General features: G+C 51.4%; 4 protein-coding genes across 6 annotated transcripts; 2 read left to right on the top strand and 2 right to left on the bottom strand.

Annotated features, from left to right (window-relative positions):
- Window positions 1-601: 601 nt before the first annotated feature.
- On the bottom strand, window positions 602-6,802 carry SRA1 (steroid receptor RNA activator 1). Its single transcript, XM_036423840.2, has 5 exons — window positions 6,643-6,802; window positions 6,391-6,516; window positions 1,901-2,103; window positions 1,145-1,253; window positions 602-1,023 (listed from the first exon to the last, which is right to left on the bottom strand). Exons 1-5 carry the CDS (start codon window positions 6,665-6,667, stop codon window positions 821-823), a joined length of 666 nt encoding a protein of 221 aa, XP_036279733.1. The 5' UTR covers window positions 6,668-6,802; the 3' UTR covers window positions 602-820.
- Window positions 6,803-8,725: 1,923 nt separating this feature from the next.
- On the bottom strand, window positions 8,726-15,034 carry APBB3 (amyloid beta precursor protein binding family B member 3). 3 transcript variants are annotated; one of them, XM_036423836.2, is made up of 13 exons: window positions 14,352-15,034; window positions 13,904-14,067; window positions 13,746-13,822; window positions 13,144-13,204; window positions 12,798-12,944; window positions 12,546-12,673; window positions 12,293-12,298; window positions 12,042-12,156; window positions 11,818-11,902; window positions 11,496-11,579; window positions 11,107-11,222; window positions 10,787-10,978; window positions 8,726-9,267 (listed from the first exon to the last, which is right to left on the bottom strand). In XM_036423836.2, the coding sequence occupies exons 1-13, from the start codon at window positions 14,398-14,400 to the stop codon at window positions 9,031-9,033; spliced, it is 1,461 nt and encodes a 486-aa protein (XP_036279729.1). In that variant the 5' UTR covers window positions 14,401-15,034; the 3' UTR covers window positions 8,726-9,030. The 3 variants fall into 3 exon arrangements, with proteins under 3 accessions (XP_036279729.1, XP_036279730.1, XP_036279731.1); XM_036423838.2 differs by lacking the exon at window positions 8,726-9,267 and adding an exon at window positions 9,656-10,456; XM_036423837.2 differs by lacking the exon at window positions 12,293-12,298.
- Window positions 15,035-15,106: 72 nt separating this feature from the next.
- LOC118710980 (SLC35A4 upstream open reading frame protein) lies at window positions 15,107-17,138 on the top strand. Its single transcript, XM_036423841.2, has 3 exons — window positions 15,107-15,251; window positions 16,256-16,354; window positions 16,941-17,138. The coding sequence occupies exons 1-3, from the start codon at window positions 15,237-15,239 to the stop codon at window positions 17,136-17,138; spliced, it is 312 nt and encodes a 103-aa protein (XP_036279734.1). The 5' UTR covers window positions 15,107-15,236.
- Window positions 17,139-17,528: 390 nt separating this feature from the next.
- Window positions 17,529-19,312, top strand: LOC118710977 (probable UDP-sugar transporter protein SLC35A4). The gene has a single exon (XM_036423839.2). It carries the CDS (start codon window positions 17,529-17,531, stop codon window positions 18,501-18,503), a length of 975 nt encoding a protein of 324 aa, XP_036279732.1. The 3' UTR covers window positions 18,504-19,312.
- Window positions 19,313-26,039: the final 6,727 nt, after the last annotated feature.

The raw sequence follows: 26,039 nt of genomic DNA, 5'->3' as shown, positions 1-26,039 counted from the left end.
TCCCCATGTCTTTTCTGCCTCCCAGTTATAAGTACCAATCCCAGTCTTTATTCCAAGCCTGTTCTAGACCTCAGGCCCCCTCAACCTGACTCTGTTATCTTCAAAGAACAGACCTCAGAACCCAATTGAGGCCCAAACTGAGGCAGCAAATTCCTAAATAGTCATAAATATATTGCCCTCTCCCAAGAAAAAATGTCACGATCCCATATCTCAGGAATCTGGTCTTTTTCTCCTCCAATGTATTTAGCTATGTTCTAATATCTGATCCTAATCTCCACAGCACTTAGTAAATCTCAAGATCATACAGTGCAAACAAGGCAATCTCCTTTTCTTGAAGGAAAATGCTCCCCATGCTACTTGAACCTCTGCTCTCATGCTGAAATGAAATCATACAAAGATAGGGTTACTCAGCCCAGCAAGGGATATGCGTTTAGCTCTGATTTGGGAAAAAGTGGAGGACAGTAATCTGGTCGTGCCTAGTAAGGCATTCATGATGAATGGAGGAAGAACAGAACTTTGTAGGGTGCAGAGAGAGAGGGCAGTCAAGGACACCAGAAGTGACCACTTTGGCATAAGAAGGGTTTATCTCCTAACCAGGGCCCACATTGAGATGTTTTTATTGAAACATACGTTAGGGATAACAAGTGACCACCGACCACCCTGTGGCCTAGCTGGGACCTCTTCCCCCAGAGCTGGGTCAGGCCGAGGAACCCAACAGGGCAGAGAGTCTCCCAAGTGCCAAGAGGAAGCCACGTGGGACAAGGCCTCCCCTGCCAAGGCACAGGAGATGGCGTGAGTTGAGTCTGGAGAACCCATAGGATTATGGATCCTGTTCTGGTACGGTCTGTTTCTCGGCTGTGGCTGCAGTTTTCTCTTCATTAGCCGCCTCCTCTGAAGACAGACTCCTCTTTTCTGCAATTAATCTTTTAACTCCCACCATCCACTGACTGACTTCGGTCACATGGTCAACCATGAGTGAGCGGTGGATGTCATCTGCTGCGTCCCACTGGTGGCTTAAAAGCTCTGAGGGGGGAGAGAGAGAAAGCTGAGCAAGCAGTCTGGGGCAAAGACAGCTCCCACTCCTCCCCTCAAAACCTCACTCTATTCCAGCTCAGCCAGCCACAGCAGGACAAGGCACCGATACCTCGCACCAGCAGCGCCATCCTCTTCTTCACAGGCGAGGACAGCTTCCCTCCAGCCCACTGTTCTCGCAGCAGAGCCAGGCGTCGGCTGATGTCATCACACACCTGCTTCTGAGAGACAGAGAGCACTGCAAGTCAGTGCTGCCACAACACGGCACAGAAACCTAGCACCACCTGCTTTCTCTGGCCCAGGGACTTCTTTACACTCAATCTTAGCATTCTGGTTCTTCACCCAAAGATTTGCGGCCCACTAAGAATTTGATGAAACTTATGGATATTTCCAAGAAAAATGCATGTAAGCTGTTCTCAGACCTCAAAAACTCACTTTACAAATAAGGAAACTAAGAACCAAATGGGTGAAAATTACTATGCTACTTTAAGACTCCTCAAATCCCTTGTCTCCAGATTACTTAAGAAACACTATAGATGGCAAAAGAGGGTTTCCCTCCCTCCGAGCGCAAAATCAGCAGGGTCTGCTCTGAATGGCCTAGAGGTATCATAATCAGGCTGTTTATCACTAATGGGAATTAAATTCAATTTTCATTCCTACAAGCCTCTTCTGACTGGTCTTCCGAAGTGCCTTGAACCCTCCTGAAACACTGTTTACTTTTCTGGGAAGGATTCCAAAGGAGTCCATAACTTGAAAGGGTAAATAGGCACTGCCCTTAGGATCACAGGGTCCACCTCTGGGAGCCATCCTTGCATCTGGCTGTCAATAGGAACCCTCCCCATCATCCCACCACAGTGCCAGGGTTTACCTTTGTGTGGCCACGACAGTCATCTAATGCCTGTTCCAAAGGTTTCAGCACATCTTCCAGCAGAGTCTCACAATCAGTGACTGGAAAATCTACGGGATCCACAGTGGAGGCAGGACAACTCCCCACTGGGGGCCTAGAAGGTGTACTTGAAGGAGGTGGAGGCCCCACTGGGGAGGGCCCAGGAGAAGTCTCTGAGGCGGGGACTGAAAAGGTAAAGCGGGATCAAACAAACACAGGCATAGCTGCTGAAACAGTCTGTAAGCAGCTCAACTCTGAGACAACTCATTCATTGAAAAAATAAGTATTTATGAAGTCCCTACTATGTGCCAGACAATGTGCGAGGCACCAGAGAGAGTGTAGTAAACTAGGCAGGTTAGGTTCCTGATCTCAGAGCTTGAGGAAGTGGGCGGTAGTGGGGACAAGAAAAATCACCAAATTGTGTTGCGTGCTACAAAGAAAATAGATCAAGTGAGTAAGAGGAATAGAGGGACCTACCTAGAAGGGCACCAAATTTTATCCCAGCCCACCCACAATGTGACATTTGGCAAGTAAGTTTTAACCTGAGCGTGGGTTCCTCTTCTATAAAATGGGGATATTACCATAATAGCATTTATTTTAGTTTCAGTGATGATTAAGAATATAGATACAGGCCCTAGCCGGTTTGTCTCAGTGGATAGTGTCAGCCTGCGACTGAATGGTCCCCAAGTTTGAGGAGCAAATGCCCGGGTTGCGGGCTTGATCCCCAATAGGGGGTGTGCAAGAGGAAGCTGATCAATGATCCTCTCTCATCACTGGTGTTTCTAGCTCTCCCTCTCCCTTTCTCTCTGAAATCAATAAAAATATACTTTAAGAAAAGAATATAGACACAGCTGCTAGATAGTGTGTAGCAAAAAAAACACAAAGTTAAGAACTAATGGATGAGATAGATGAAGCCATAAAAAGTTAAAGGAAACATACTAGAGGTAAGGGCAGTGCCTAAGAGGCAGGAAAAGTAAAGATATTAATTCTGTATGCTCTGAAAAGTAGATGAGAATAGGTCAAGAATGGAGGCAGGGACACCAATTGGGAGGTTAATGGAGTAGAGGTCCTGAAAAGAGAAGCTGGCATGGACTCGTGTGAAAAATTAGAGATGAGGGAAATGGAGTGGTCAGATTTATTTAGGAGGGAGTCACAACAGGACGCGGTGTATTAGGGGTGCGGGAGAGGAGTCAAAGATGACCTGGTTTCTGACTTGAGTAATGGGATGGTGGAACCACTACAGAAAGACTAGAGGAGAAAGGTCAAGAATTTAGCCTTAGGCATCAACATCCACATGAAGGAGGTGGAAGCCCATTTTATTTATTTATTTATTTGGGGGAGGGGGGGGATCAGAAGAAATCTCTGAGATGGAGACCGAATAATTTGGCATCAGTTTCTTGACCGCCTCACCTTCAGTGATCGTTTTTCCACCCTACCTCGGCCTCTCATTTCCCCTCTGCTGTGTTCCCAACACTGAACCATCTCCAAAATCTGATCACCACTCCTACCCTTCCAGCTCAGCTACTCAGATTTAACCATACATTAAAATCACTGCCTTATAAACACTCTTACCCCACTTAACTGTCCCATTTTCCTGGTAAACACAACTTGCCTACACCTGCTGGGAGGAAAAATAAAACCATGCTGAGGAGTTAAGACTTTAAATCCCATGACTACGGCCCTAGCTGGTTTGGCTCAGTGGATATTGCATTGGCCTGTGGATTGGAGTCCCGAGTTCAATTCCAGTCAAGGGCATATGCCTGGGTTGCTAGCTCAATCCCAAGTGGGGGGAGGGGGAGGTTTCAGGAGACAGCCAATCAATGATTCTCATCATTGATGTTTCTATCTCTTTTTCCTCTCTGAAACAAAAAAAAAAAAAAAAAAATTTAATTTAAAAATAAATCCATGGCTAGATTCCAAAAGGTATCCAATGCTGTTTGAAAATCCTATTCTGCTCATTTTTCCACTCTTTGAAACAAGTATTTTCACATCTTACCTCTAAACTTTTTACCCTGCCCCCTTCTTTACCCTTCCCTGCTGTCTCTACTTCTGATCCTGCCTCATATTTGACTGAGAAAGTAAAGTCATTCAACAGGAGCTCTTATATTCTCACTCCCCAGTTCTACTAACCCACCCACATGAGTGGCCACTTTCTTCCTCTTTCAACAGATGAAAGGTCCCTGCTCCTATCAGAGGCCATCTCTCTAGCTGAACTCTGCACCCAGCCTCTTGCCTTCTGCAATTATCCCCTTTCTCCTGCACCATTAGTTCTCCTCAACTGAACCATCCTATCTGCATACAAACACACCAATGTATACTACCTTAAATACCCCCCCTTACCTCGAAGTCTACCCACCCGCTTTCTCCTCTCTGCTTCACGCAGAATTTCTTGAATGAGTGGGCTATAGTTACTTCTCTTGCTCTTTTCATACTCTCTCTCCATCCCATCCCATCCTAGCAGGGTTTCTGCTCTCATCACTCCACATACTGCTCTTAGTGTCATCAATCCTCACCATGTACATCAATACTAGTGATTCCTTTTTACTTGATCTCTTAGCAGCATTCATCACATTTGACTCAAGATTTGACTCTCTGGCCTGGCTCAGTGGTTGAGCATCCAGCAATGAACCAAGAGGGCACGTGCCCAGGTTGTGGGCTTGATCCCTGTAGGGGGTGTGCAGGAGACAACGAATTGATCTTTCTCTGTGTATATTCCTTTCCCTTCCCGTCTAAAACAATTAAAATCACGCCAAAAAGATTTTACTCTCTCCCAGAATAAATTTTACTTTTCTTCCTACTTCTTAGGCTATTTCTCAATCTCCTTTGTTAATTCCTTCTCTACTCATTCTTGAAATGCTACAGAGCCTTAGGACCTCTGTCTTAGAGCCTCTTTAGGCCTCTGTCCACACACTTTCCCCAGGTAACTTAGTCAAATCTGACAGCAAATCCGATCCATACGAGATGGTGACTCATTTTTGTAATTCTGGACTATACCTCTCCCCCAAAACGGCAGCCCAAACTTAACATGGCCAAGACAGAAAGCTTGCTCCCCTGCCCCCCACCCCCCACCCCCCACCACTGTTCTCTAGTCAGTGAACAATATCAGCCAACTCCTCAAGCAAAAATTCAGTTACATCGATTCTTCTTACCCTCACCTACTGACTCCACCACATCCCATATCCATCCAGTTCCTAGCACCTCTAGTACTCCCATCCTTATCCGTCATTAAATCTTGCCTATGTTACCATAATAGTCTCTAAATTTTCCAATTCTTCCCTAAAATTTTCCGCACAACATATACAGTGATATTTTTAAAATGTAAATTAGTCGGTGCTTCTCAGTCTGGGAAAATTATGCCTGCAGGGTAAAGATACCAATAGTTGTCCCAACTAGATGGGTACTGCTGGCATTTAGTGGGCAGAGGCCAGGGACGCTGCAAACATCCTACAGTGTACTTCTTTACCACAAAGAATTAGACGGCCCAAAATGTCAATAGTGCCAAGGTTAAGAAATCCTAATTTCCATCGTTCCTCGCCGAGAGTTTAAACTGGCAAGTTGACAAGTTCAGTACTGGAAATAGAGGGGTGCTGAAAGCTGAATCTGAGCCTCCTCCTCAGGGGCACACCCCCTCTATTGGCACGGGAACTGCTCAGGGGAAAAGGCAGCCCTCTTCTATTTTAGTTTTCAATAGCTCCCAATTTTACATAGATTAAAATACAAACTCCTTATCCTGGCTTACAAAACCAACTATGATCTGGCCCCGACCTGCTTATCTCTATCCCTAGCCCACGGTGCTCTAGCCAGTCTCTGAATTTGCCAGGTGTGTTCTCCAGGCCTTTGCACTAGCTGTTTCCAATGCCCGGAATGCTCTGGCACCTGATCTTTGGGTAGATAGCTCTTAATCATCATGCAGATTTCAGCTTAAGTGTCAGACACCTTAGTTACCTGGTCACTCTCACATCACTTGTATTTCTCTGCAGAGCCCTTGCCACTATTCATTTGTGTATCTCCAAAGCCATAGTGTGGACTCCATGGGAGCGGAAACCGTCCTGTCTTCATTGCTGTCTAATTCGCCCTCAAACAATGCCTGGCTCATAGTGGGTGCTCGTAGATGATAATGAATAACAAGTCAAGTCTGAAATGTTTATTATATAGCCAGGTGAAGATGTAGAGCAAATGGATCTATCACTATGGAGTTCTGGGAAGAGATAAGGGTTGGAAATAAAATTTGAAAGTAATGTGAGAGTAAAAACTACATTTAAACCATAGGTCTGATGAGGGCACCTTGGATGAAAGCATAAAGAGAGTATTTGAAACCAACGTACCATTTATTGACCTGGCAGTAGAGAAGGGGCTCAGTAAAGGGCCTGCCCCGAGGCCCTCTCTGGGGCTCCAACCTCTCACCGCGGGACAAGCTTATCCCTGGCACCGCCCATTCTCGGCCGGTCTCTGCGCCCTGGGCCCCCACGCACCTCTGGGGGCTCCGTCCTGGGGAGCGGCGACCCTCTTGGTCAGCGGAGTGCGCTTGGGCCCGCCGGCCTGGGTCTGCAGCCCATAGGAGAACTGCGGCGGGTCGTTCCAACCGCGCTCCTTGTTGCCTGCGGGGGGGAGGGCGAGGGTGAAGCGAGCCCGGGGGAGCCGGAGGGTCTGCACCCCACGCCGCCACCGCCTCCGGCCTGGGCCGAAAGGGGGACCCAGCGCCCCCAGCCCGCCGCCCCACTCACCCGGCTTAACGTAAAGCTCCGCCATCTCCACTTCCGCACCGCCAGCGTGGCGGTGCGTCACTTCCGGGGCGGCCGCAGGCCCGGGCCACGCCCCTTCCGGCTGGCTGCCAGAGCCCTCCCTGTAGGACTGCGGTTCGGGACCCCGCGAGCCGGCGGGGACCCGGTACCCGCTCTTTAAGGGTCGGGCCCTGATCTCAGGGCACCAAATGGGGCTGTCTTCCAGGAGGCGGCGCTGTAGAGCCCTCCTACCCTCAGTCTCTGGGCTCACAGGTGATCTCAGGAGCGAGTTTAAACTGCCAGAAGCCCCCGCCCCACGCAGGCTCCGCTGTGGCCCAGCCAGGTAGACTCTAATCTAGAACAAGCATGTCAAACTCGAGGCGGCCCACAACGAATATTTTCGTGGTTCAGCCAATATAATGGTATGTAAGAAATGTTTTAATTGAAATTTCATAACTTTTTACAATATCCTGTTATATATAATCGACATATACAAAAGCCTAAGCGACCCTCCGACTGGTAGCCATGACACTCACTGACCACTAGGGGAGCAGACACAGCCAGGAGCTGCCCGGCTGCAGTGACTTGGCAGCTCCGTTCTCAGGTGACGCTCCCAGAACCCGAGAGGAGGGAGCCCCATTCAGGAGTGCCTCACCGGAGAACTGCCCTCTCACAATCTGGGACTCCCCTTGGAGGATGTCAGAGAGCTGGTTTCAGCCCGATTCCCAGGCCAAGGGACCCCACCGGTGCACAGGCACCGGGCCTCTAGTTTATTAAACAAACTACCACGTTCACTATTGACAGATTACTATAATCGTGTTGCATTCATTTCCCTTATGTGCCTTACGCACAGGTGCACCATTTCTCTCCACTAATACTAGCAGCCAATATTTTAGCAGCCAATTGCCACCTCATTAGACTTGTACTGACTTGTTTGGTGTACGCAACAGGAAATACTTAACTTTCAGAGAACAAGAAAAATATTTGCGCTACACTTATTAATTTGTGCAGTTATTCGGTGGTAAGTTAATATTCAATAAAAAAATATTTTTTAATGGCCCTGGCCATTTGGTTCAGTGGGTAGAGTGTTGGCCTGCGGACTGAAGGGTCCCAGGTTCAATTCTGGTCACATGCCCGGATTGTGGGCTTTATCCCTTTGTTGGACGTGCAGGAGGCAGCCAATCAATGATTCTCTCTCATCATTGATGTTTCTATTGGTATTCCTCTCTGAAAAAATAAAAACATATTTATAAAAAATGTTTATGTTAATAATTATTTATTTCAGCCCTTTGCATTCAGCATGTCTCTATCGAAATGAATCTACGTTTCTATGAAAATTGAAGCTTTTGTTTTTTTTTGCAGCCCATGTAAACTTAAACCTTGTTTGGCCCGTGGTAGCCTTTGAGTTTGACATACCTGCTCTAGGACCTCACCTCTGACCACTGCCTCTACATCAGCGGTTCTCAACCTGTGGATCGCAACCCCTTTGGGAGTTGAACAACCCTTTCACAGGGGCTGCCTAAGACACCCTGCATATCACATATTTACATTACGATTCATAACAGTAGCAAAATTACAGTTATGAAGTAGCAACAGAAATAATTTTATGGTTGGGGGTCACCACAACATGAGGAACTATATTAAAGGGTCTTGGCATTAGGAAAGTTGAGAACCACCGCTCTACATGTATACTCTAGGCTTGATTACTACTACAAAATTCCTTCAGTACTCAAGTATCAACTCGTCAGGAAGCCTAGTATATCCAGCTTCAGGCCAGCTTGTCTTGTCTGAGCTTCCACAACCCTCTGAGATTTCCTAGTTGTTCTATACACTATTTTCTATTTTGTTCTTCTTCCTCCTTGTTAGTCTCAGAAAGTGGAAACCCTACATTATCCCCAATGCTTAGTTTAGTGCCTGGGACAGAGAAGACATTAGCAAATATATTTATTGAATGAAGTCAGGTTTCCATCACACCCATGCCCTCGTGTGACTGTAGGCAGCCACAAACACCACGCACAGACACAGACACCCACTTCACACAGGTTAACCCCCAACCCTGTCCCAGGTCCAATATACTCACACCCAGTGAGGTCACTGAGGGGTTTTTATTCGTACTTACTTTGCTATAAAGTGTTGCTGAGGTAGAGCCAACTGTCCAAAGTTGGCAAGGAACACAGGGACCCGGGGAAAGGAGAGCCGGGGTCCTGGGATGTGGTGCAGTTATCCATAGAAACAATCAATAAATTGGGCAATAAATACAGGGTGCACAAGGTTGGAGGGACAGGCAGAGAAGGTTCCAGAGGGTGAGAGGCTACATGTCCCTGGGGAAAGAAGGGGTGCAGAGTTGAGCATGGACCCAGAGCCTCATGACCCCGGCCCTCCCAGATCAACTTAGGACATGTGGAGCAGAGAGGGTTTCAGTCGAAAGGCATCGAGAAAAGAGAAGATGCCCCGCTTTCGAGGGGCAGCCCCTGCACCTCCAACCCCTCCTTTGAGTAGGGGGAGAGGCAGGGGACCTCCTGGCGAGTCCACAGAGCTGGTCCGCTTGAGTCGCAGGCGGGCACGGGCCTGGGCACTCCAGGCCTTGCCTCGAGATGCAGAAGCCACAAGACACTTCTGGTACTGAACCTAGGGAGAACGGGCATGTGAGGACCAGCTCTTTTCTGTCTCGGACTCCCCGAGGGCTTCTGCAGGGCAGGGGACTGGAGAAGGTTTCAGTCGGACATGAGGCTTGTAGTCCACCACATCTACAGCACTCCCAGGTAGCTCAAGATCAAAAACACAACACGTGACACTTACTGAGCACTTAAGGGGGGCTGGACACTGTGCTAAATGCTTGGTATAATGTAACAATCCAATTACTTATCAGGTGTTGTTATCCTCATTTTACAAATGAAGAAATTGAGATTTCGAGAGAATGCATGACTTGCCCAAGGTCACCTAGCCAAAAAATGGTAGAATTGAGATTCAAATCTAGTTTGTCTGACTGCAGACCTGTGCTCTCAATCTCAATCCCTCTCTCTCTCTCTCGCTCGCTCTCTCTCTCTCTCTCTCTTTCTCTCGCTCTATCTCTATCTCTCTCTCTCTCTCTTTCTCTGGAGGAGACCAGCCCCTAGCAGAGTGGATTCCCTAGTCAAGGAGGTCTTCCACTCAAACTCCATTCCCCATGTAGATGCCCCAATCTTCTCTCATTTGAATTCAGCAGGGTCCTCAACAGTCTTCCTTACTTCTTGTGTCTTCCAAATCTTTCACCTACACTATGGGGTCTTCCTAATCTGCAAACCTGATTTCACTGTCCTGCTCAAAACTTTTCAATGGCTCAGAATGCCTCCGGGCAAAACGAACTCATCACCCTGACCTCTAAGTTCTTCCATGTCCCGGTTTCTGCCATTTTTTTCTGCCCCCATCTGTCACTCCATCCCACCGAGCACCCCAGATACATTAGACTCTCTCAGATACACTACCTAACATCTCTCACCTTCACAGCTGGAGTTCCCTGTACGTGGCACGCCTTCTGTCCTACTGCTCCTCACCTAGCTAACGTCTTCCTTAGATCTTCAACTCTCCACTTCCTATCACCTCTTACAGGTAGACTTCTTGAGCCCCTGAACGGACCTTCTCCTCCGTTATCCTGTAGTGTACAACTTCTTTCTGGTCTGTCTCTGCTTCAACCCAAGGCCGTGCATGCCCTCTATACCACTGAATTACCAGGGTCAGGTACGGTCCCTGCAGGCATTCATGTATTTATGGAGTGAGTGAGTAAACTAAAGAGTGGGAGCATTCTATACTTAAATGCCCTCAGATATCAGGAAATAACCTAAATGAAAAAAAAAATGGAAGACAATGCCCAACTGATAGGGCAGAGCTCCTACACAATTCCAGCCCAATGTTAAAATGTATGCAGGTAGACCCAGTGTTAGACTGATAGTTTAAGAAAAACAGGAATAGCAATTATTGTGTGAAATGTCCTGGCAACTCATTAAAATGTATTCAAAAGAGCATGAGGGCCAGATAAAATACTAAGAGTTATGGTCAACCCCGGTATCAAGGGTTTGTGATTTCTGGAAAGGCTGCCCATCCTGAGCCCCAATCACCAGTACAGAGCAGCAGCAGGGCCACCCCACCCACCATCCCACCCCTAACTCACCATGCAAGCAGCCTGCACAGCTTCGGAGAGTCCCCCCGCATGGGGCTGGCACCAGAAGGCCGCGCACTGGAAGCTCTGACGGCCCAGGTCAGCAATGAGGCCGAAAGTGTGTGGGTCGCGGCCGACACCAATAAAGGTCACGAGGCGCACTGGGCACTGCCACAGCAGCTCCTCCTCCGCGTCAGCCTCTGCCTGCCCACCAGGCCCAGTCACTGGAGGGCTCGGCTCGGGCGGGCCCGCTGAGCTCTCTCCAAGAGCAAGCAACGACACCCAGCACCCCTGCCCACCCTCCCGCAGCCCCCAGCTTCAGCTTCTGGTACCTGGATGGGATGTGCAGTCATGAAGGAGTCGGACACACTGAGCGTGGCGGGCACCCAGGCGTCCCGGTCCCCGCGGGTGGTGAGGACGCCAATGGCCTCGTTCAGCACGTCCATTCCTGCGGGGACAGGCCCACTATGCTGTCTCCCAGACACAGGAAGGGAGGACGCTGCAGGGGGTGTCCAGGCCCCTCCCACTGTCTTGGAATTCAGAGAGATGAAAAGAGAATGCCTGGGGCTGGGGCTGGGGCTTAGAACCCTGAGTTGGGAAAGGTAGTGCATCCGGGCTACACAGGGCCATGGAAGCACGCTGAGCAATGGGGGATCCCACCTCACCCACCTTCCCCTTGCCTGAGCAGCCCACCTCCCCCTCCAGCCTGCTCAGTCCTCACCCATGGCTTTGGTGACCGGCAGGGTCCCCATATACAGTGCCTGGTACTTCTGAGCAGCTTGGCTCACCGCATCCAGCAGCTCCGCTGAAATACACACGGCATGTTGGCCTGCATGCTCTGTCAACCACCCCTCGCCCCACCCTTCCGAGAGAGCTGGAGCTAGCAGAAATAGAAGACCAGACCATGAATGTGCCTCCAATTCAGGGCTTGGGTTCCCGGAACCAGAAGTCCCATATCTCCAAGGAAGTACTAAGTAACCAGGCCCCCGTCCCATCTCTCACTAAAATAGTCTGTTGCTGCAACACAGGACCCCCTCCCATACCTTGCCTCGGCAGATCTTCAGGGGAGATGGTGTCTAGTGAACAGCAAGGGGAATCACCACTGACCCCTACTCGCTCTGACAAGATCTGAAACAAGATGCAGCTAGCTTGAGGCACAGGGAGAAGGGAATGGAGGTAAGGGAATCAATACCCCCCTGCCCCAACCACCCTGGCAGCTTCAGACCCAGCCCCGTCCCACATCCCCTACCCCACTCCTGGGGCTCACCTGAGCACAGAGCCCGTGTAGGGCACTGGCAATGGCCTTGGCAGGGACATCACAGCGAAACACGTGGCACTTGAGCATACAGCTGTCTTTGTCGCCCGCCACAAAAGCGAAGTCCCTGGCAGGTCAGAGATGGGGCTGGGGTAGAGACTGGGTAGGGGCAGTCTGCAGAGGCTAGAAAGCCAGGCAAGGGATATGGGAAGGATGGACAGGGAGGTCAGGGCTGGGGCTCAAGGCACCTGGCTGTCACTCACCTGTCACTGTTCCGGAAGCATGTGGGAGCACAGGAGAGAATCAGCTCAGCCTCTCAGTCCCTGCTGAGCTGGGCCCACCCTCCCCAACCAGGGCTGCACAGGCAGGGAAGGCAGAGCTTGGATCCATGTCAGAGGATCTGTGTCCAAGGGTTTAAGGACAAGGGATCGCATCAGTGGGGAGCATCAGTGGGGAGCACAGCCTGCAGCAGGGGGAAGGAGCAACTTTCCCTGGAGGGGATGCTGGGGTCCTCACCGGCCCTTGGAGCTGCCCACACCCCACACACGGATGTGCACCAGGGGCTGGCAGTGGATCAGACTGTGGTCCAGGGGATTCACCAGGCTCATGGCATCCTTCTTCAGGATCATTAGCATGTTCTGGCCCTGTCAAGGACAGAGGGCAGCCCAGAGCTCGGATGAAGGTGGTTGCCATGGGGAACAGACAATTCAGAGACAAACCACCTCGACTGGACCCCGAGCTGAATCCTTGAAGGGCTGGCTAGCTCACCTCGCCCCAGGCACCGGCTGGGGGCTGGCTCCGGCTGCGGGTCTGGGCCAGCTGCTGGATGCAGTTACTGACTGCAATACTGCTCTTCCCTGGCACCAGGTCCTCTTCGGGCACCTCTGCCCAGCCCAGAGAGCGGACTGCAAAGCACTGACAGGTTAGGAGAGAGGACAGAAGGGCCCCAAGTGAGTAGTGGCGGAGTAAGGGTGAAAGATGCCACAGGCTACACACATACAAACCCTCTGATACCCCCCCTTTGATCATCTCTGCTCAGCCCAACCCCACCCCTGACCTTTCCCTGGGGGCCTCCCCCAGTGCCATGGGCTGGCCCTCAGACCCAAGTCACTACCTTGGCCCCTGGTTCCATGCTCTGGACGTAGGATTCCTCACCATACCAGGACAGAGAGTTACTGGAACAGAACAGAGCTGGTAAGGGACCTACCGAAGGGACCCGTGAGGCACAGACTACTTGATAGACAAAAGATGTGGGATGAGACCCAGGATATAAAGTCCCAAATGTAAAACCAGAGCAGGGAAGGCCCAGGACATATTAAACAAATGTAACCTAAAGAGCATGACTTAGAATCTGAGGGGAAAATCAGGGCACAGGATATAGAATAAAAGCTGTAAACAACGAGCAGGGTTCAAAATGTGAACTAGAGCTCCAAACGGGGACAAGAGACCCCAGACCAGGACAGGAATCTCCATGGACAGGTCCCCGGACAGTGCCCAAGGTCTAGAGCACGGTAAGTCAGGATGCAGAATGCGGAAAAGAACATGGCAAAAGACGGAGCTTGGAACTAGACCAAAACTCAGAATACTGAATCAAAACATGAGTCAGAGTCCAGAACCTGGGCTGGAAAGCAGACTGTAGAACCAGCTGCATCTCTGAGGGCCATGGAACCCCAAGCCCTTCATTTGGCCCAGCCCGGCCCGGCCTATCCCTGTTACCTCCGGTCCAGTGAGCTCTCCAGGCTGGAGAAGGATCTCCCCTTGGGCGGCCGAAGTCCCCAAATCCCTTCCGAGCTCTGCAGAGAGGAGGCTAAGTCAGTGTAGCAGCAGGCCAGGTCCACACATGGGCTCAGGCCCCCTCCTCACCCTCCACCTACCGTGCCTGGGTCCTCTGCATCGCCCGGCTCCCAGGTTGGGCGCTGCCACTGGGTGCTGCCGCTTGGTACGTGCCAATAGTAAGTACCTGCAGCATCGTGGATCTTTCTCCAGCCAGGGGGCAGGCCGGGCTCTCCCTCCAGACTCTGGTCCCCCCACAAGTCATCTACAGGAACACGGAATGAGGAGGGGGGGCACAGGATTGGAGGAGGGCATATCTGGGGGTTCAGAATAACACCTTGTCAACCCTTATGCTGGAGGTCCAGGCAGACGGATGAGGCTCCCGATCTTGGATATTATGACAGTGCAAAGATCGGGGTTCATCTGTGCCCTAGTTCTCACCCCAGGACGTCCCCTCCTCCCTGTGTTTGAGCCTTGGGGTAGCCCTTCACCTTCCCCTTCCCCTCTCAGTTCCCGGTCCTCCCTCCCCTCGGACCCCTCCGTGCACACCGTCGCAGTTGACCAGAATTATGGCCAGCATGTAGTCCTTGCCCAGCATAGCCCCGGCCGCGTCCCCGCCGGCCTCGGCCGGCCCGCACTCTCAGCCCAGCTCGACCTCTGGAGCTGCTGCGCCGACAAGCCCAGCCGCTCTGCGCCGGAGTCAGCCGGGCCCGCGGACGCCACACGAACCCGGGGCGGGGCGGGGGCCGTCCCGGCGCTGAAATATGGCCGGAGGAGCCGCGCCGCTCGCCGAGAGGGGGCGCACGTCACCGGCGTCAGGATCCCCGAGTGGATGCGCGCTTCGGCGTGGGGACAGGGGCGGGGCGCCGGGGCAGCGCACCAGCCGCGCCGCACGCAACTATGAGCTCATCGGGCGGCGGGTGACCCACCAGGCGAAAGTGCGCCGGGCCCTCAGCGCACCGGTGAGAGCAGCAAGCCCAGGTCGTGTGCGCGCGCGCACGCGCAGCTGAGACCCGAGAGGAGGAGTCACGTGGGAGTATCGGTGGTCACAAGGCCACCTGAGCTCGGCCGCCGAGGCAGCGTCTCTAGCCGCGCTGGCGTGGCTCAGGGTTGCGCGTGGACCTGCGAACCAGGAGGTTACCCTCGGATTCCTGTCAGAGCACATGCGGGGGTTGCAGACTGGATCCCTAAGTGTGGGGACCGTAGGAGGCAGCCGATCAGTAATTCTCATCATTGATGTCTCTATCTCTCTCTTCGTCTCTGAAATAAATAAATATATTTCTGTATAGATTTTTTTTTAAAGAAATTTTAAGAAAGCGCCTCCAACCTTTCAAAAAAAAAAAATGTCCCGGAAGTGCCTCCGCCCTCAGTAATGATGGGCACTTGGTTTGAGGGGGCGGGGCTGCGCCTGCGCAACAAGCTCCACGAGGGAAGATGGCGGATGACAAGGTGAGTGACCGTGGGGGTGCTCTACAGTCGGGGCGGTATTCACACGGTTTCAGTCCTGGGGAAAGACAACGCCTGGTGGGGATGCCCCTGGCTTTCTCTGGGGGTGGGCTTTTGCTCACGCCGACGGCCTCAACAGTGTGGAGTAGATTGGCGGGGCACTAAGGAGGCAGACAGCTGAGGAACCCCCAGGTTTCCCCCTGGGGTCCCGCTCAGTACCTGGTTTCTCACATCAAACCCTTCCACTCTCACACACTCCTCACTGTTTCGTTCCCTAGCCCTGGGAATTTCCCCTCCCAGAGACACCTTGTTCCAAATTCACACTGACACACTCATTCAAACACTTACTGGCACACACACTGAAGCCCATACTTTATGCAGTCAAAATCACTCGGTTCCTTGACCCATACTCCTACTGACAGCCCTTTCCCGCCCCTCCCACCCTCCCGCGAGCATGCATAGGCACACATTCCGTTTGGGGTGGCCTTGGCTGGAGAAGGGGGAGAAGTCCGGACAGAAACCAGGTTTACCTCCAAATTGTCCAAGGAAGCTGCCTTGGGCCGTTATTTACCTTTGATGTGAAAGCTCAGCACCACTCACACATTTACTAAATACTTCTAGTCCCTGCATTAGGACTTGGGATTCAGTAGACAAGACAGACTGGTCTCTACTTCCACATAGCTTATAGTCGAGTCACTAGCATTTTCCTGATGGATCTAATTGAAGGTCCCCTAGCTGTCCTTCCCGCCTTCCCTGCACACTGCTTACTATATGAAGTTCTGTAAGGTACTGATGCACATCCCATCTGTCACTCCCTTCCTGGCCCCAGTGTGAATTCTGTCATTTTCAAGGCCCTTTTTTCCTTTACCAATGTCATCCCAGGAAGGTGTTAATGTGAAGAGGTTTCACAGGCTCAACCCATCCCACCTCCTCCCCAGCCTCTGATAGACTTGAGCAGGGGATGGGGCTAGGTCAGTCTGCTGGAGCCACTCTCTCCCTGTCCATAGGACTCTCTGCCTAAGCTTAAGGACCTGGCCTTTCTCAAGAACCAGCTAGAGCGCCTTCAGCAGCGTGTGGAAGACGAAGTAAGAAGTGGTGTGGGCCAGGTAACACTGCATCTGACACCCCCCAACCCCCCTTAGGCTTTATTGTCCAGTGTGCTTTTGCATGGGTGGTAGAGATTTATTCAGCAAATGGTTATTGAGGGCCTGTTCTCTGTGACTTCAAGGAACGTTTCCCTGAGAAAAAGGCACTTGATCTGGGATCTTAAATAGGAGATAACTAGGTGAAGGGGAGGAGGGGAACATTCCAGGAAGATGGAAAGACATATTCAGAGTTCTTGTGGTGGGAAGTGGTGTGATGAACGTGGAGGTGAAAGCAGTTCCGTTTGGCCGCAGTAGTGGGAGAGCACTCGAGGAAATGAGAAGCAAGCGGGGTCAGATTCTTCAGCAGCCTGGTGGCAGCGAGCTTCTGTGTTTGGAGCCTCCTGGCCCCAGGGTTCTGAGATTATGTGATCAGAACTCCTAGGTTATTTTTCTGCCTCCAGAACCTTGAGGAAATCTTGGGAGAGAATACTACAACTTTCCAGAGGGAGAAGGAGCAGGTGATGGGATGCTCTCAGCCCAGATCGAGTAGCTCCTGGTGAGAGAAGGGAAGAACCTACTGAGTTTCCTCCTGAATCTTCTTCCGCAGGATGGCTCGCTCATGTCCTCCCCATTCCTCAAAGGCTTCCTGGCTGGCTACGTGGTGGCCAAACTGAGGGCATCGGCGGTATTGGGCTTCGCTGTGGGCACCTGCACTGGCATTTATGCAGCTCAGGCATATGCTGTGCCCAATGTGGAGAAGACGATAAGGGACTACCTGCGGTCGCTGCGAAAAGGGCCCGACTAGCTCTGGATCCTGTGGGGGAGGCAGGATGAGAAGCTGGGGCCTGCAGGTGGAGGCCTCTCGACCACAGATGCCATATCTGGCTTCCCTGGCTGTCACCCAATTGCTGTCTCCAAGTTTCCTGTCGCCTTCATCCTTGCTTCCCTTCCTGCAGAGGGTGGATATTGGCTCATCAGCCAGCACCCTCGATACCTCCTTCCCTCCCTAACCCCATGGGACTGATCCCAAGACTGTGGCTTCTGAGGCCACCAGACCCTTTCCCACCCTGAGTGTGGAGTTTGCAGCTGACGATGTGCCACGGCTCCTGCCCTCTGGGAGCCAACTCCATATCTTGTGTCACAGTCCTCACTGCCCCTTGTTAGTTACACAGGCCACCCAGGGTCTGGTGTGGGCATGAGTGTAGAGGACGGGGGAGTGCCAGGCCTGGGCCGTCCCAGCAAGGCCCGCTGGACCTTGATGCTACTCCTGTCCACTGCCATGTATGGTGCCCATGCACCATTGTTGGCACTGTGCCATGTGGATGGCCGAGTGCCCTTCCGGCCCTCCTCAGCTGTGCTGCTGACTGAGCTGACCAAGTTACTGTTGTGCGCCTTCTCCCTCCTCGTAGGCTGGCAAGCATGGCCCCGGGGGGGCCCGCCCTGGCGCCAGGCTGCCCCCTTTGCACTACCAGCCTTGCTCTATGGCGCTAACAACAACCTGGTGATCTATCTTCAACGATACATGGACCCCAGCACCTACCAGGTCCTGAGCAATCTCAAGATTGGAAGCACGGCCCTGTTCTACTGCCTCTGCCTCCGGCGCCGCCTCTCTGCACGCCAGGGCTTAGCACTGCTGCTGCTGATGGCAGCGGGGGCCTGCTACGCAGCTGGTGGCCTCCAGGACCCTGGGAACACCCTGCCTGGGTCCCCTCCAGCAGCTAAGGCTGGCCCCATGCCCCTGCACATCACTCCGCTTGGACTGCTGCTGCTCATTGTGTACTGCCTCATCTCGGGCTTGTCCTCCGTGTACACGGAGCTGCTCATGAAGCGACAGCGGCTGCCCCTGGCGCTTCAGAACCTCTTCCTTTACACGTTCGGTGTGCTCCTGAACCTGGGGCTGCATGCAGGTGGCGGCCCCGGCCCAGGCCTCCTGGAGGGCTTCTCGGGCTGGGCCGCGCTCGTGGTGCTCAGCCAGGCGCTGAATGGACTGCTCATGTCGGCTGTCATGAAGCACGGCAGCAGCATCACTCGCCTCTTTGTGGTGTCCTGCTCACTGGTGGTCAACGCTGTGCTCTCAGCGGCTCTGCTGCGGCTGCAGCTCCCAGCTGCCTTCTTCCTGGCCACCCTGCTCATTGGCCTGGCTGTGCACCTGTACTATGGTAGCCGCTAGCCCCTGACCACTTCCAGCTGGACTCCTGACCTGGAGATTGGGCGTTACCATCAGAGCCACCTCCTAGCTCCCTTTCCCTCAGCAGCCCTGTACCAAGTGCCTTGTGAGAAATCCTGGGGAAGTGACAGCCACCAGATGGGTGGGTGAAGGTATACCCCTGAGAGACTTATGGAGTGGGTTTGGTTACAGAAACTGGAAGCTCTTAAACATCACCCTCCCTCCCGCCCCCAAGTTTTTCCAGACTAGGGAATTAAGGGAGCATCACTACCTGGACCTGAGAAATGACCCCATCTCTGACGGAACAGGTTCCCTGTCCTGTCCAGCATGAATTCAGTTGTCCCCTTCCCCGCCTCCGTCCTACAGGAAAGCCCAGTTGCCAGATTCCACACCCATCACCTTGGCCATTCTGCTGAGCTCCCGTAGCTCCAGGATTGCCTGGAGGCAGTGCATCCCTGCTCCCCTCCACAGTGCTGCTCCCCACACCCAGCCTTTGTTCTGGAAACTCCGAGGGGCTGGGGCTTGGCTCATCTCAGGAAATGTTTCCCCTGGGCTCTGGCTTACACTCCTGTCTCTCTACTCACCCAGAGAGCCTCTTGAAGCCCAAGCCCCCTCTACAGCTCCTAGGAGTTACCATTCCAGGTCCTGCCCCTGCCTAGCAGTGTCCCACCTCCCAACAGCCACAGAAGCTCTGCCCGGAGCGACCTGGGACCAGCACAGGGAAACTGGTACAGCTCAACCAATGTCAGACTGCATAAGCAATAAAAAGGTCTTAATAAAGCGTTCCGGAGTGTAGGCGATTTCTATAATCAGTTGTGATTGTCTTGTGTCTTCTGTCTTGCTTAGCTCCTCTCAAACAATTTCATTCCCCTGGTGCCCTTCGTATCTTCATCCTGGGGTACCAAAGACTAAGAGAAAAGGCTGTTTTCTCCTTCATCGTTGCCAGAAGCATAATTTCCTCTGAGGGTTCCATGGAGCCAAGACTGTTCTCCGTCACAGAACTTTGGAAACCCCTGAAGTATGAAACGGGTGCTGGGGAATTTGGCAGCATCTTGGGAATAGAAGACACTGTGCCCAACGGGACAAACCAGACTAGGCCAGAGAGCTCTTCAGGACTCGAAGTGGTTAGGATTCTGGTTCCTCTGTCTCCTCACTGATACTCCTGCCTGTCATCTGATCTCACGGCCAGAGGAATGTCAGGCCCTGCTCCCATGGAAGAATACCTGGTAAACCTGTTTTAAAAAGTCCCAGACGTATTGAAACAGAATCCTAGTGAGTGGGGTTAGAGAATCTTTTTTTTTTTCTCCTTTAAAAAAAATTTTTTTTAATTGATTTCAGAGAGGAAGGGAGAGGGAGAAAGATATAAACATCAATGATGAGAATCATTGATTGATCATCTGCATGCCCCACACTGGAGCTCGAACCTACAACTCAGGCATATGCCCTGACTGGGAATCGAACTGTGATCTCCTGGTTCATAGGTTGGTGCTCAACCATTGAGCCACACCAGCTTTTTTTTTTTTTTTTTTTTTTTTTTGCAGCTTCCTAGGACTGGTGCACTGCAGTTTGTGAACACTACTATCTGCTGTGTACAGCTATAGCAAACTAGACCTGAATTTGAACACTGTCACTCACCAGCTGACTATCCTTGGGCATATATTTAACCTCTCCTAGCTTTAGTTGCCTTAGTTCAGAAATGGGGTCAATGGTAACATAATTATTTTGGGCATTAAAAAAGGCTAAATGAGCCGAAGCTGGTTTGGCTCAGTGGTAGAGCGTCAGTCTGCAGACTGGGGGGTCCCAGGTTCGATTCCGGTCAAGGGCATGTACATTGGTTGCGGGCACATCCCCAGTAGGGGATGTGCAGGAGGCAGCTGGTCGATGTTTCTCTCTCATCGACATTTCTAGCTCTCTATCTCTCTCCCTTCCTCCTCTCTGTGAAATATCAATAAAAATATATTAAAAAAAAAAAAGGCTAAATGAAATACTGGGTATTAGGTGTTTAAGCAGGGACTGGTACAATGAAACCTGGTTTGTGATGGTATTAATTATAATGAAGGTTAGCTTGGTTATTGTGTTCCAACTTTCTCTTCCTTCTTTAAGACCCTTACGAATAAGGAGGGTCCTAGCAGGTTTGGCTTCTTGGATAGAGCATCACCCTTCGGACTAAAGGGTTCCAGGTTCGATTTCAGTCAAGGGTAGTCAGGGTTGCAGGCTTGATCCCTGGCCTTGGTCAGGTCACACGCAGGGGGCAACCAATATCCATTGGTGTCTCTCACATGGATGTTTCCTCAATCTCCCTTCCATTCTCTAAAAATCAATGGAAAAATATTGTTGGGTGAGGATTAACAATAAAGAATAAGGAGAGAGGGTACTGGCTGGGTAGCTCCATTGATTAGAGAGTTGCCCTGATATGCAAAGATTGCAGGTTCAATCCCCAGTCAGGACACATACAAGAATCATCCATGAATGCATAAATAAGTGGAACAACAAATCTCTGTTTCTCTCCCCACCCCACCCCACCCCCGTCCCCTTGCTTCATCTCTCTCTAATTAATCAGTAAATAATTTAAAAAGAAAGAAAAGGAGAGAGGAAACGGCTCCTGAAGGACTCCTGATCACCATATTTCTCCCCAAGGCAAGGATCCAGCATGACTGCCCCAGCCTAGTCTGCAACCTGCCCGAGCTCCTGGTTCTGTGCAGCCAGGTTTATGGTGTCTTGCAGGATGCCAGCCAGCAGGCTGCGGTGGTGTCGCTCTGTGGCCATGGCCTGCTCCTCCCACAGCTCCCGCCAGGCTGGGGAATACCTGTGCGCAGGTTCAGAGATGTCTGTCAGTTAGCCAGCATGGTAACCAGCTCAAGGCCTGTCCTCTGTCCCTACTAACCTGTAACACGTGGCATGTCCGTGCTCGGGTGGCCTGCACATGCAGGGCTATCAGGTCCCGCTCGGCCCGAAGGCTCCAGCTGGAGCCTCAGCACTGTCTGCTCCCCGTGCCACTGCTGTCTCCTCTTGGAGGCCTGCAGTGATAACACAGCCAGCCTTTCGGATCCACATCTTGCCTTCACGGATTCAACCAACCCGGATTGGGGTTGGGGGGCGGGGGAGTGTGTGTGTGTGTGTGTGTGTGTGTGTGTGCGCGCGCGCTTTTATTGATTTCAGAAAGGAAGGGAGAGATAGAAACATCAATGATGAGAGAGAATCATTGATCAGCTGCCTCCTGCACAACCCACACTGGGGATCAAGCCCACAACGCAGGCATGTGCCCTTGGCCAGAATTGAACCCGGGACCCCTCAGTCCACAGGCCGATGCTCTATCCACTGAGCCAAACCAGCTAGGGCGAAAATATACATATTTTTAATGTTCCATTATTGCTGATGTTGTACTATGTAGTTAGGCCCACAGTGGCTGCGTGTCTGAGCTGAACATGTACAAAGTTTTTCTTCTTTTTTCTTAAGTTTTTCTTCTTGTCACTATTCCTTAAGCAATACAGTATAACAACTACTTGCATAACATTTGCACTGTGTTAGGTATTATAAGTAATCTAAAGATGATTTGAAGTATACAGGAGGATATGTGTAGGTTACATGCAAACACTGTGCCATTTTATATAAGGGATTTGAACACCTGTGAATTTTGGTATCCATGGAAGTCCTAGAACCAATCCTCCATGGATACCAAGGGACAACAACCAGGTGTGTGTCTGCACTTCATGTGTATGACCTCATTTTATCCAGGGACAACCCTATGAGGTAGTGTCATTTTATAGATTTAGAAACTGGATCAGAAGAGTGATTTAACGCCCAGATTCACATGGCCAGTGAGGGGCAGAGCTGAGATGACAGGCCTTTAATGGTTCACCATCACCTCAGGGTAAAGTTAAATCCAGAGACATGGCACATGCCTTGCCTCTGACCATGCACCTGCCAGGCTCCAGCCAGACTGATACCCAGAACCCATTTTACCACTGTTTGGCTCTGGACCTTTCTTCATACAGTATTGTCTTCTCTTAGAACAATAATATGTTTCTCTACCCCACACCCCATGCACATACACGTTGTTTCTTAATTTGTTCCAACAAGTTATATTTACTGAGTGCTTCTATGTGATGAGCACAGACTGCCCCCGTGGGGCTCAGAGTCTACTGCATCTCCCTGGCTGGTTTACTTGTCCTTTCATTCTCAGCGTGGATGCCATCATCTCTGATCCCCTCCAGCCTGGGTCAGGTACACCTCTTTGTTCCCACATGCACTTTTCCCCTCATCACGGCACTTAGCACCAAGAACTGTCTCATCTACCCCCCACAAAACCCTGAGGAGAGAGGGTATGGCCTGGTCTGTTGTGATTGACACTGGATCTCAGCGCACCAGCATAGTGCCTGGCCCCATCAGAAGACTCAAATCCCCTCCATGACCCTCCTTACCTCTTCCCCAGCCACCAGGCCTCCTGCCTCCTCCCGTTCCAAATGCTTCAGTTCCTCCTGGATCTAAATTTGGTGCTGTGCTTGCAGTCTCTGCCTCCGGGCCTGAGCCAGGAAGAACTTCAGGGCCACATCTGGGGCCTGTTGGACCTACCTGACATCAATCCAGGCTCACACAGCAGCCATGTATGCACACGGCCTTGGGACACAGGGCCCAACATTTCCAACAGAATCCCATTGCCAGGGCTTCTCCCAGAACTACATCCCAGACTTTGCCCTGGAAGAGCCTGGACTCTGGACTCTGGACAGAGATTTGGGGGGGGGGGGGGGGGGGGGAGGTATCACTTCCTTTGAGTCTCCCTAATCATCATGGAGCTGATTAGAGTTATAAAGAGTATGAAATGGGCCGAAACCGGTTTGGCTCAATGGATAGAGCGTCGGCTTGGGGACTGAAAGGTCCCGGGTTCGATTCCGGTCAAGGGCATGTACCTTGGTTGCGGGCATATCCCCAGTAGGGGGTGTGCAAGAGGCAGCTGATCAATGACTCTCTCATCGATGTTTCTAACTCTCTATCTCTCTCCCTTCTTCACTGTACAAAATCAATATTAAAAAAAAAAAAAAAGAGTATGAAATGGGATAAGGAACCCAAAGCTCCGAGCAATGACAGGCACTGCTCAGTAAATGGGAGCTCACATGCTTAATTCCAAGGCTCGAGGCTGTAAAAACAAGTTGTAAGTAATCATAAAAAGGAAAAAAGAAAAACTGGAAAAGCAGAACGGACGGCCTTCCAGCCACCTTGTGGCAAATCGTGGGAGAGAGCGCCCCCTGCTGCACAAGAGCGAGCATGCATCCCGAGAAGAGAAAGCACCTTATTGAGTCTAAGGACTTCGGCATTTGCACCTGCGCTGCCTTTGATTCTTCATCATTTCCCTTCGCTGAGTCAGTTTGCTCACCTGAAAATGGGGAGCATATCCTCCTGTGCTTTCCTTTGGACTTTCACGAAAAAGTCCAAGCATCTCAATAGATTTACAAAGCCCTGTATGACCTAGCCCCTATTTCCCTCTCCAGCCCTCTCTCCTGACTCTGTGCCTCAAACCCTATTCTCAAAATATTGAGCTGCTTGCAGTCCCCATACAGACCAAGCACTCATTTACCTCTGAGACTTTCCTTGTTATTTTCTCTGCCTGGAATGTTCCTCACTCATTGCTGACCACCTCCGCCAGGAATCAACTTCCCCTGAAGTCTTCCTTCCCTTTCTTGCCAAGACTAATTCAGATGCCCCACAGAACCCTATGCTGATAAGCCCTTTAGAGAACTGATATGGTGTTGTAATCGTTTCTCTCCGGCAGATTGTAAACTCCATGAGGACCCGGATTTCCTAGGGCCTACATGATCAGCACATGGTGAGTGGTCAATAAATGTTTGGTAATCAATAAATTAATAACTGTGTGAATCAGTGATTGTCAACCTATGAACCAGGAGGCCACAGTTCGGTTTCTGGCAGGGGCATATGCCTGGGTTGCGGGCTTGACTCCCAGTGTGGGGCATGCAGGAGGCAGCCGACCAATGATCCTCTCTCATCATTTATGTTTCTATCTCTCTTCTTTCCTTCCTTTCTAAAATCAATAAAAATATATTTTAAAAAATAAATTAACCCAGTAAAGAAGAGCCCCCTCGTAGTGCTATGTAAACAGAGGGGATGAAGGCAGGCAGACGTCAGTGGGGCTCCTAAGAGGCTGGATAAAAAGATTTAGCGTGGTTCTGGGAGCACCACAGCCTCAGCTTTAACCCCTTTGAGCGTGCGGCTTCCTCAGCGCCGGCTCCAGGCTTTTACCACCTCAGAAGAGAGGGTGCAAGGTGGGCTCTGGCCACTGCTGGCCCGGGCACCTTCAGAGCTCACCTCGCTCACCTGCAACTCCCGCAGGGCCCTGCCCAGCTGGCTGAGCCCTCCATCTGTCAGGGGGTCCCCAAGGAGGCCTGAACCAGGCTCTTCAGGCCAGCCCAGCGGCTGCATCCCACAGGGCGGGCTTCACCTGTTTTACCTGCATCTTCCTTCTGGCAGCCCCCAAGAGAGCAGCCCGGAACTATAATAGCTTAGGGAGCTGCCTAGTAAGAGGAGACTTGGAGTGAACCACTCCTTCCTCTGGACTCCAAAGCATACTGCCTACAATACTTGGAATTTTCCTTAATTACACTAGTCATAAAAACAGGCTTTTTACATGTGCCTGATGTCACTGTGCTAAGCTTTCCATGGGCGCCTCTTTCTATCCACACAACACTCCAATGAGGCGACAACTCTAAAATGTTATCCTGCCTCCCCCCACAGTTTCTAGACAAAGCAAGTGAGGCTCAGAGAGATCAAGCAACTTCCTGGTGCCTGGCGAAGCTGAGAGTCAAGCCCAGGTCTGTCTGACACTAAAGTCTGTGCCCTTAATCATGATACCAAACTGGCCTGTAAACACGTGTCTGTCCCTCCCTGCTTTCTCCTTGAGGGTGTGAGCTGCCCAACAAATCTTCCGCGTTCCGTTCCACGAGGCCTCGCACGGGGGGAGGCCTTGGGATGTGTTGGGTTGGCCAGATGAATTATGTTTGTTGATTTCAGATACAGTCAAGGGGCCTGGGTTTTGTAGGGTTTTTTGTTTTTTGTTTTTTTTAATGGGTACCTTTCCTTCTCTGAGCCTCCCTTTCCTCGTCTGTAAATTAGATCTGCCTCATGGGGTTTTAGTAAGAACCGAAGGCGCTAGTCAGTGGTGGGTAAACTGTTGAAGGATGAGAGGTTGCTTTTACTATTGGCCCTGCCTCTCCAGACTTCTGCAGGCCGGCCACCCTGGGACCTATCTGAATCCTGTCCCTTCCAGAGAGTCAGGCTCCCTCTGGAGAGCCTCAGAGTTGGGGCTTTAGCTGGTTGGGTGAGAGGGTGGAGCAGGCCTAAGGCCAGATCTCAGAGCTTCCCAAAGAACCCCACACTCTCCCTTCCCCCACCCCAGGCCACCTGAGGGTCTGAGCGAAGAAGAAGAAGGAGGAGGAGGAGGAGGAGGAGGAGGAGGAGGAGGAGGAGGAAGAGGAGGAGGAGGAGGAGGAGAAAGAAAGGAAGGAAGGAAGGAAGGAAGGAAGGAAGGAA

Source organism: Pipistrellus kuhlii, unplaced genomic scaffold (assembly GCF_014108245.1).
Source record: "Pipistrellus kuhlii isolate mPipKuh1 unplaced genomic scaffold, mPipKuh1.p scaffold_m20_p_8, whole genome shotgun sequence".
Classification (NCBI taxonomy): domain Eukaryota; kingdom Metazoa; phylum Chordata; class Mammalia; order Chiroptera; family Vespertilionidae; genus Pipistrellus; species Pipistrellus kuhlii.
The sequence above is the reverse complement of the archived record's forward strand: the minus strand, read 5'-3'. Positions and strand labels throughout refer to the sequence as shown.